We start from the raw sequence: 11485 nt of genomic DNA, 5'->3' as shown, positions 1-11485 counted from the left end.
CCCCCATCCGGGAGAGGGGAGGGCATGATCAGAGCAGCTGCTTACTGGTGTGGTTATTTTGGTGGAGAGGAAGCAATTTGAAAGTATGATACCCAGTGCCATATGTAAATCAGTGGCTCTCTGGCTCTTCAGCTGAGGATTGTGCCTGGCAGCAGCAGTGTGTGAGAGAGGGCTGCTTAGGGCTACCAAAGAGCTGGCATTAGTGAGGAGATATAATTTTGTAATTTTGCCTCTTTGTATGCATACAACACTCAGAAAGAAACAGCCATTAGAGCAGTCATTTATTCCATACCCACCATCACCCCTGCTCATGCTACAGCAGACAGGATGAGATCTTACCCTGTAAACCTATGAGAATCCTCATCTCTGCCTCTTAGTCACAACTAACACATGTCCCCCAGAAGCATTTTCCATAACATCTCTCAGATCAGCATGACATTAGGACAGGATGTTATGATTTAGTTTAGTTTTATTTTTTATTTCCATTTAAGAGAAAAAAAAAAGAGGCGAGGATTCAGGGCTGTGAGGAACTGTATCCTGATGCACCAAAATTTTTAAGCACATCAATAGTTCCAAAAGTTCACGGACTTGTGTGTAGAGTTAACATATTTGGTTAAGCCAGCACACTCAAATCAAGTCTCATATAAGCAATATTTCTCCATTCATTGTCAACCATTAGCAAGTGTTTTACAAACCATTTTCTGGTAATAGATAATGATAGGATTTCAGGCCTTCTGTTAAGAAGTTCCTTATCCTTGCCAAAATCACAGCCTAATTAAGCAGGAGGTTTTATTCCAGTCCTGTTAGGATAAGTGATGAAATGGTAAATGGAAATAACTGTGTTAAATGGGATGGTAGAAGATGCAAGACTGGGAAAGAAGGAAGGGTGTTTCATTTGAAAACTTGCAGAAGGAGATTGCAGGAAAGAGCTCTCGCATTATGAAATGGGAAGTGAGACAAGGGCAAAAGTTAGCAGAAGATTGCACCCAAATCTGAGGCCTTCCTTCCTCTCCATCAGCCTCTTGTTGTCTCTCTCACAATACCTTTATAAGGCTTTACCTTTAGAAGCCCTTGTGAAATGGAGTTTTTTCCTAACGTTTTTCTCTTTACAGCTTTTGTGGCTCTTTTCCCTGGACATTCTGTGTCAGTTCATTAAAACTTAATGTCTTTTTAGCAAGACCAAAACATACAGATAAAAAAACCAAGAAACTGTGGGGAAAGGCTTGTTGCAGGTGTCTGTTCCCTGTAAGTGCAGATTGAATGGGATGTCACTTGTGCATTTACCTTATAGTTGTTGTTCAAGGGCAAAGAGCAGAAGTGCGCTCTCTGCTAGTTTAAGGATGATCTCAGTTTACAGCTAGCTGCTTCAAAGATTATGGCTTAATGTATTACCAAATTATGTCTGTCAGTCTCAGAGCACAGACAGAGCACAGGTCTTCCTCAATAACTGGCTAACAAATCCAGAAGAATTCAAGGACAGCTGGAATCACAGTGCCTTTACCGCATGGAAGTCAAAGCCTATTTTTCTCATCCCTTTTCATCTTCAAAAATCATCCTTTGTGGTTTTAGAAGGTGACTGGATAATATAGCTTATTGCAACACTTTCCTGTGTTGTTAAATAGAGTTCTTATTACACGAGAACATAAATTTCTAAAAGAGTTATAAATTTGAATATAAAGAGTAATATGTGCTGAAAGGGAACATGTAGGTGAGAAATAAGAAAATAAAGAGAAGTGCACTTCAAATAAACATGGCATCCAGTGCCCAAGTTTAAATGTAGTCAAATGATTCTCTGTGTTTGATAGGAGATCCTGTTGCTACAGAAATAATTTGCATTCTATCGTTATGTAGTGCACAGAGACTGAAACAATTTTTCATACTTATAATGGAGAATAGAATATAAATAATACATTTTAAATGCAAGAAAGAAATTATTCAACCACAGTAACATAATAAGCTTTAGCATACTCAACAATTTTGTTAATATTAATTTTGAATATTTTGTTATATATTTGTGAACCACTGCAGCCTAAGTAATCAAAATAAGAAAGGGAGGGTAATCTATATTTATCTCATTACTGTGCATAACTACACTATTCTTCTGGATAGCAAATGTATTCCTGTAGAACAATACTGATGTGACTCCATTTCCAGCTTTATGAGGAACTATCCAAATTTAACAAAAAAATCCCCTACCTCTAGTGCATTTTAGTTGAAAATGTTAAAGCTATTTCCAGTAGGTTTTAATTTAAATATCAGGAAAACAGTGATTTCTCTTGCAGCAAAAAGCTAATACCTGATTCTGCTACAATGGCACAAAAGAGAAATCTGCAATTGGCTTCATAGTGAGAAAAATGGCCTTTTTAATCTGAAATTTGGGACATTTTTAGAACATTTTTCTGAGCTCTAGCTTGATTTCTATTAAAGCTAATGCAGAGACCCCTGCGGCATTTTGCAGGAATTGGATCAGGCTCTCAGTGGAACAGTCTGTTCTATATATAACTTACTCACTGCCGTTGGTGTTCGTGGCAGATAGGCTCCCCACCCGAAGGAGCTCTGAGAGGTGATGGATCTTTACAGATGTAAGGCAGCTTGAAATAATTGCCATGGCAAAATGTATGTGTGAGATTGTGTGAAACAACCTGCAGCTTTCTACTGCTTTTGAAGGGCCACTCTCTGTAACTCTGACAGAGTGCTGGAATTGCACATCTCTAGACATTTATAATTTTCTGTAATAATTGCATGAGAAATTACATTTGGGTGTACATTTGCATTGGGGTGTCCTGCCATGGAAATGCTCCTTACTGCATTTCTCTGAAGGACTTATGTCTTCACTGCTGGGCTATAATACATAGATTTAGAAAAAGATGTGATGGAGAACTGAGTCGAGCTCAATGTCAAACAGTACCTAAGTGTTGTTGGATGATTTTAGTTGTAGTTCAGTCTGCTTTTAAGTTTCTCCCAACACCATTTTGTTTAGATGTCAGTATTTTGATTTCTACAATTTTTTCTCTTGCATCCTACATCCTTCTGTCACTCACTATGGACCATCCAAGTTATTTAAATGCTTTACATTATTTACAGGAACATTATTACTCTACTTGCCTACATATAAGTGTTCTATCCAGTATTTTGTCCAGCCAGAAAATTTCTCTTGGTTTTAAAGAGTTTAATAGAATCCTATTGGAATTTAGAAGGAAATTAAATTCTTTTAATCTGGGATATCAGTGTCTTGACTTCTGTGCATTTACGTGCTATTGAGACTCTTTGCTTTCTTATGCTAACAGTTCTGTAAGGATGGATTAGAAACTGGTATTTCTTGTGTTTTCAGTATTTCTACATCAGTAATATATCCATTGGTATTCCAATACCAATGGAATTCAGTGACCTTTCATCAATAATCCAGCTGGAAAAAGACAATACAATATGATTGAGCCTTAAAGTTGAAAACAATGTGACTATTTTCCTAGTAATTAAAATATCTTATTTTAATTTCTTATGTTTTATAGCTTCTGGTCACTTTAAAGTCGAACTTAGCTTACATAGCAACAAAATAAATTCTGACCTTTATTTTTATTGGTTTGTTTTTCAGCTTGAACTCTGCTTCTTTCATGGTATCTAAGCATTTGCAAATGAGTCATATTTTCCTGTATCCTCAGTACATAAACATGTGAATGAACACAGTAGTGAATGTGAATGAGCACAGCAATGATTTAATGCAGAGATTCTTGCCTTGAGTTTATTCCTTACTTACATGACCATAAAGCTACACTCCCTTATTAGAACCAGTGGATTTGATGATAGTGAGTGGATGAAGGGATAGTCTTGGGCTGAGCCACTGAGGAAGAAGAGCAGTGGGTTTATCAGAAATGTGAGTGCTGTGGCAAAAACTGTGGAGGAAAATTAGCATTTGGGGGGCAGCTGGTGCTTCATGGGTTAATGCTTTATCCACAGTAACTTATGAAGGCTTTAAGGGAATTAATGAAGTGGAGAGGACTGGAAAGCAGTCATGTGAGTCTTGGTGATAAGAAATGGCCCGATGTAGTCCTGATCCACCTGATGAAAAGGGTTTGCATGAAAGAAACTTGGATCAAAAGAAAATTACTTATGCCCCCCCCCCCCCGCACTGCATCCATAGGAGATGGTTCTGTTTTTGTAGATCTTCCACTGTGGCCAAACTGGTCATGGGGAAAAGCAGAACCCACATGGCATGAAGAGGACTGTGTAGATCATTTCCTTGAAAAAGCAAGCAGCATCTGCCTCAAGCTGTGAAGGCCTATAAATATTGATTAACACATCCATATAACTGATACCTACATTCCTTTACACTGTAGTAAATATGTCAGTTCTGGACAGGATTTGCTGTAGTGAACTCTGCTTATAATGGACATTTATTAGTAACTAAATTCACATTGACAGTACACGTATCATTATTCAGATACTTAGAAATTCCTGCAGTGCCGTTATCTGGTACTGAAACATAAGTGCCTATCTATGCATTTAAATTTAAAGTTTGGAAATATTACGAATGTTACACAAAAAACCCAATTAATAAACTTCTGTGTTAAAATGTTATGGTTAAGATGCCACTCATGAAATCTCAGGTTGAACTTATTATCCTGTTGGTGACAGGATCACATTCTTCATTGAAGTTCAGTGGGGTTTACCCAAGGCTGCTTTTTCTGGTGGTTTCTTTCCCTGCCTATCCAAACTTTCTGTGGGTTGAGGAACTTTTTCTGCTACTCCTGCCTTTCCAGCAGTCTTCTTTGCTGCTTGCTGGTTGCTTTTTGTATCCTTTTCGGTTTCCACAGGGGGTATTTCATTTGGATCAGGTGTCTCTTCTGTAGCAGTAATTTCTTCTACATGTGGCTTAATAACATCTGATTTAGGAGAAGTAATAAAATTTCTGAGTAATCCTAAGTAACAATATTTACTGTGCTCAGCAACATTTCTTTCACATTGGTTATGACCTTATCATGTTCTTTTCCTCTTTCCCTACCTATATAAAGAGATTCAGTATCACACACAATATTACTATTTATTATGGAACCAAAACCAAGCCCAAGTCTTTATGTCTCTAATTAAAATTATCTAGAGATAGATATTGGAAAACATTTACAGGTACAGAAATAATTGTTTCCTGTTTAAGTCACCTAATTTAAAGGCTTGCTCAGAAAAGTATACCACACCAGTAAGGCAAGAGAGGAAGGAAATGCTGTAAAATATTTGTTCTTGCCTTAGGAGCAAAAAGGTGGGGGGAAATAAAAATATAAAAATGCTCTGACAGAAATTATATAACATACAAAGAAAAATTATATAACATATAAAGAAAAACACCTAGGCAAAAATATGTAAAACAAATGTTCTGATATTGTCAGAATTTAAGACTGATTTGGAGACAAAATGTTCTATATCAGAGAGATATAATTGTGAAGAATAAATCATCATCCAAATAGCAATTCTATAGGTCGAGTCTAAAAGAACAGTAAAATAATATACAAGTAATACATAAGAATGTTGAATCACCGGAGAGCTTTTAATTTCTTTTAATTTTCTACCCTTCCTATAAATGAGACAAAAAATGGTGACTTATAACTCCAACTTTACCATTCAATATGGACATAAAACTAGGAGACAATAATTGATGACTCTCAAGTAGTGGCTAAACAGTCAGGGTTTTCTAAAAGACTTAGGCATTTAGGGTCCCTGAATCACCAAGGCCTTATTTTTGGTGAAATACCAAACCTGTAGCTGCTGAAATGAGTCTCACTTTGGAAAATAACACCATCTGTGTATGTATACATGCTTACAAAGTCTTTTTTCTGCATTCAGAAATGTAGAAGTATTTATTATGATTTTAAAATCTTCCATCAGCCAGGTTAGTCAAGGTGACAACTTGCAGTGGAAGTAGAAAAGGTGGTTTGAAAATATTGATTTAAGTCTCTTTCACTTAGGCCTAACCTGGTAATTCACACTTTGCATCTGTTGTTGATTAAGAGCATATGTACTGTAAACTTGATTGATTGGGACCTATGAAATATTGATTGGTACAGACAATTAACTCTGTAACAATTTAGCAATTTTTTCATTAGAATAGAAGAGTAACAGTGAAGGCACTCTTACCTTTCTTTCCCCCTTCCTTCTGCTTGCTTGCTGTCATTGCTTTTTTCTTTTTAGATACAGTTTTATTATTTTGATTGTGTCCTTGGTCTGTGTCAGTCTGCCCTGACACAGGCATCACAATCACCTGGAGCAAAGCAAGAACAAAACGTGCACAAGCGAGGCATGGGGATGCATCACAGATTCAGCCTGAAATCCCCATAACTGAATCCCTGGAAGCAACACCTTTTGAAGCAACTTATTGCTCTAACTTTCAGGGACACATACATCTGCCAAAGCTAAGCAAAGCAGAATCCAGCCTGTTACCTGACCCACTTGTATTCCCTGGCTGTTCTGCCAAAAGGAGGGAGGCAGGAGGACAGATTTTTGAAAACAAAGCAGTAGAAATAAACTGATGTCAAAATGCAATAGTTGCTAAAAATAATACTAAGTAATAAACATCAGTTATTGCAAAGAGCAGGTCAAATTCTTGTTTGCACTCTGGAGGAAGGAAGAGCTGTAACTCTGTTGTTATGTTGTATGTCATGGGACAAAGATGAAGTGACCTGCATATCATCCTTGAATTGGCTTCATGTCCTACTAAGGAAAATTGTAACATATTTTTGCATTAGTCCTTCAAACTCAGGAAGCTTGCTCTATCTCAAATTACAGATCTTGTAATGATTATATTTTGAAATTTAAAAATGAAGCCGTGTTATTTTGTCTGTTTTACTCGGTTGCTGTGACTAGATAATCTGAACTTTTTTTTGGTAACAGATATTGATATTTCTATCTAACAAAATACTTACATATCACCCTTAAATCACAATTCATGCCCAAGTGCATTGAAAACACAGGACTACTCCTGTGACAGGATTTACAAAAATACCTTTTTGACTTAAGGTGTGAAGCAGTGAAGGTCTGGACAGAGGGGTGTGAAGAGATTCCATTGTGGTTTTGTCGCAAACAGCAAAGTGAAGATTAACAGAGATCTAAAGGGAAGCTGGAGGTAATTACAGTGGTGAAAGTATTAAGACACTAAGATACTGTGCACAACTACATGAGCTGTGAGTAATAAAACAAGACACAGTGAAACAAGCTTGTGATTGAAGGAAAGAAGTGAATTCAGTTTATTTGTGAACATAGAGCAGAGTTCATACACTTTTACAGACACACACATATTATTATCCTGGCCTCCTAAGCCTTATTTTCATTTATGTTACAGTACTGTTACCCTGTTTGGGCAGATTAAACAATATTTAGGGCTGTAAATGACACCCATATTAAGGCCTCACTAAATTAACACAGCAATACAAAGGGGCCTCAACACAGACAAAAGCCAGAACTCATTTCTCTGTGATCTAACACGTTCCATTTATGCTGCTTTACCAAAGCTGGAACAAATCCTAACTGCTGCTCAAGTACGCCCTGATAATTTTTGATCTTTCCATCTACCTCATTAGTTGCTTCCACTGAAACAATTCTTGACCCTTTCCCTCCATATGCTCCAGGAAGAGGGTAAAATGGTGGGCATGTGTTCACAGACAGCATGCACTTGGCCTTGCTTAAAATGCTACAGTTAGTTTCTGTGAAGTTAGCATTAAGAAAACATTCAGGAAAGGCCCTGTTTTCCCTGGCATAAATAAGTGTATTAGAAGCAAATGTGAAGTGAATGGAAAAATCCAAGGCTGCCTGCTAAAGCAGGAAGCCATTTACACACATGGATTATATCAGCCTAACATCCAAAATCGCCTCTGTACTTCTGCCTTCTAGACTTAAATTCAAGCTTTCATTTTATGCTACTGCTTTTTCTCTTGCTCAGACTCTCTCTCCTCCTCAGGTATGTAGACACTTACAGTGACGTCGCTGGTCTCTGTACCATACTTGTTCTTCACCACAATGCTGTACTTCCCAGAGTCTTGTGTGGACACAGTAGAAATGGAAAAGCTGACATTTTTTCCAGATTCAAACTTCAGGATGCAATTGGCATCTGATACAAATGACTTTTCATTCTTCAGCCATGAGACCTCTGGGGTGGGATCTCCCCAGACAGTGCAAGAAAGATTAAGTGCCTACAGAAAAAGTACAAAGGAATTATGAGTCAGTAAATATTTGCTGTGTTTTTTGATGCCTGGCTCTCCAAATATTCCAGCTTCCCATTTAGCTTCCTGCTTTTAGTAAAGGGACGCATATCATCATCAGTAATCAATAATTTATGTCACTCTTCTCTATCATAAAGAAGGAACTCGGTTAATTCAAAAATGCCATTAAAACCTTTCAATATTTTATGGACCTTCTTCTCTACTCTCATTATCATTAGTAGAGGTTTCTCCATGCATATTTTTAATATAAAATTAGATATTATCTGCATTTGTGTGTTAGACCTGAAATGAGATTTTAATGAACTGTAAGATGATTTTGTTCACATTAGCTCACTACATATATATATATACATATATATATATCTCCCATAAGTAAAGAATTTGTGGCTGCCTTTATAGATAACTAAGAACAAAGTGGCCCTGGAATATATTGTTTAATTTCGGATCCTTTTAAACTGTGCCCTGACAGCTCTTCTAACAGACTTGAGGTGTTTTATGCATGTCTGTAAAACTATTTTTAACTGAAATCAAGACAGGCTTTACTCATTCTTTAGTGTTTTTGTAAGTATTTCCCTATGATGTTAGTACTGTTCCTAAGGACTGAATTCAGTCCCACCAGCCTGTAGGAAGTATCTTCACTGTTAGAGAATTATCTTGTTGGAGAGGTCACTGGCAGCTTCTTGTACCTTCAGTGGGCTGGTGTGTCTCTTTGTACAGGCCTCCTTTTTTTCTTGTCAGCTAATTCATTTTTGGGAGATATTGATACATGTAAAGGATCCCCTCCTCCAGTCACAGTGCTATGGCAGTCTTCTCAAAAATATTTGCAAAAGTGAGTATCACAATAAGACTCAAATGTGAAAAAAGTTCACATGATGATGTAAAAGATCCCCTTACATATATTGATATGTAAAGGATCCCCTCCTCCAGTCACAGTGCTATGGCAGTCTTCTCAAAAATATTTGCAAAAGTGAGTATCACAATAAGACTCAAATGTGAAAAAAGTTCACATGACAATTCATTGGTACATAGGCCTTTCTCTGGAGCTTTATTTAGAAAGGAATTTATTTTTATATATATGTCATTTAAAGGGGAAGCTAACTGGACTGGGAATTGAAGAACTTCCACTGCAAAGAAAATGGTCTTGACTGCTTCATTAGGAATGGACTAAGTGATAAATGAGGAGTAGACAAGATTTCACTTGACTGGAATCAAGTATCTCTTCCAACCTTCCCTCCAACTCACTGCTTCTTATCCAGTAGTGTGATAGTGGAAGATGGGACAGAAGAGAGATGCCTGGGTGCTATGGCAGTCTTCTCAAAAATATTTGCAAAAGTGAGTATCACAATAAGACTCAAATGTGAAAAAAGTTCACATGACAATTCATTGGTACATGGGCCTTTCTCTGGAGCTTTATTTAGGAAGGAATTTATATATATATATATATATATATATGTCATTTAAAGGGGAAGCTAACTGGACTGGGAATTGAAGAACTTCCACTGCAAAGAAAATGGTCTTGACTGCTTCATTAGGAATGGACTAAGTGATAAATGAGGAGTAGACAAGATTTCACTTGACTGGAATCAAGTATCTCTTCCAACCTTCCCTCCAACTCACTGCTTCTTATCCAGTAGTGTGATAGTGGAAGATGGGACAGAAGAGAGATGCCTGGAAGGCTTTTAAAATGAATGGACAGAAAATTTGATACCTCTATAAAAAGTGAGAGGTGTTTATATCTCCCTGAACAAAATAAAAATCCCCATGTGCCCAACATGAGGACCAAAATGAGAGCAAAAGGGAAGTCTTTCCTTGATCAGCAACAGATAATTCTTGGTACTGAAGGAGGGCAGATTCCAAGTGAGAGGTGGTTATGGCATGGTGGAAATGGCTTCTATCTGATTTCCTGCAGCACCTACAGCTGGTGACCACGTGGGGCTTTGATTCCCTTCTCTCGTAGCCCACTGGTGTGAGTGGGGTTTTGGTTGCCATATCAGTCAATCTTTTTGAAAAACAAGTGGGAAATGAGATTTTATGTTTCTTTCCCCCTCTTCCTTATCACTCTGGATACAAACATGCCCTCAGCCTTAGCCAGGCAATGCATATGGACCCTGTCAGGTGCTCAATATTTCATTATCGTCTTCTGATTCTCAGGCAAGCAAGAGCTCAGCACCAAGTAGCTCCAGCTGCCACTCCACCACAGTGCTAATGAGCTGATGTCCACATCCACACAGCTCCATCAGTGGCATCATTCAAAGCTGGGGTGTTTGAAGTGCTGTCTTCATACAGAATTCAAAGAGATTCAAGCAGCAGTGATGATTCTTTTATTCTTCTAAATCATTCCTTCAAATAGCTACATTTTCCTTAACCTTGCATCACTAGCTCCTGTTTGATATGAGTGATTCTCTTGATGTTCCCAACTCTTTCTGTTTATTTTCCAGCTACTAATGTGCAGAGATGTGTCTTATAACTCACTATTTAGATGGTGAGATCTTGGTTTTCTGAAAAGTAATTCCATACCCAAGGAGAAACAATTGCTCACTGTGACTGCACCTGTTTCAGATTTCTGTTCTTTGGGCAAGAGATTGTCTTTGCTCATATATATATTTATCACTCACTGAAACCCTTGATTATAATACTGTGTTCAACCTGATATCGTTATGGTAAAAAAAGTATGCCTTGTACTCCTGGGCCCAGGGCACTGAGGCACATCCACTTGAAGCAACCAGCAGCTGCAAGTCCAGACCCTTTGTGCTCCTCACTACCTCTTCTGCCTTTTACTGCAGATTATCATGGGTAGGGCAGTAGAGGTGGCAGAGAGAAGTGTGTCATTGTCTTTCAAGTATTGCCATTCTTCTTTCATATTAGCACAGTGTCACAGTCGTGGATGGTTTGGGGAGTGGACTGAAGCAGCTCAGTTAAGGAAATCTGCTCCCTTTCTCCACCCTATCTGTGAGGATCTACACCCCTGGCAGGAGGGTAGATAGTGAGTTTGTGGGAAGAAGGATGTTGCATGTTGCTTCTATGTCTGAAAGTGCCCAGAATCCTAAGCCTCTTCACTCATTTACAGGCCTTCATTAAAACAGCCACTTAGGTTAAGTTGCCTGGCTGGACACAAAACTTATGCTAGCATCCTCTGTCAGGTCAGATTCCTCTCTAATGTGAACTGACACTTAAGCCTTTTCCAATTATACCACACTGCTGAGGAGCATTTATGTCTATCAGTGGAAGCCTCTTAGGCCATCTGGAATGCTATTTGATTAACACTTGGTAAACACTGGTTCATT

General features: G+C 38.0%; 1 protein-coding gene across 5 annotated transcripts in view; it reads right to left on the bottom strand.

The window, feature by feature from the left end:
- Positions 1 to 467: 467 nt before the first annotated feature.
- Positions 468 to 11485, bottom strand: part of MYOM1 (myomesin 1) — a 76622-nt gene continuing 65604 nt past the window's right edge. For 3 of the 5 annotated variants that reach the window (XM_039705983.1, XM_039705985.1, XM_039705986.1), the window contains 3 exons: positions 7956 to 8171; positions 6124 to 6247; positions 468 to 4880 (listed from right to left, as the gene is read on the bottom strand). In XM_039705983.1, the coding sequence (XP_039561917.1) occupies positions 4654 to 4880; positions 6124 to 6247; positions 7956 to 8171 (567 nt within the window). In that variant the 3' untranslated portion in view covers positions 468 to 4653. Of the gene's footprint in view, positions 4881 to 6123; positions 6248 to 7199; positions 8172 to 11485 lie in introns of those variants that run through there. The other 2 variants (XM_039705984.1, XM_039705987.1) reach the window with 1 other exon arrangement.

Source organism: Passer montanus, unplaced genomic scaffold (genome assembly GCF_014805655.1).
Source record: "Passer montanus isolate IOZ18808 unplaced genomic scaffold, ASM1480565v1 scaffold19, whole genome shotgun sequence".
NCBI classification, from domain to species: Eukaryota; Metazoa; Chordata; class Aves; order Passeriformes; family Passeridae; genus Passer; species Passer montanus.
The sequence above is the reverse complement of the archived record's forward strand: the minus strand, read 5'-3'. Positions and strand labels throughout refer to the sequence as shown.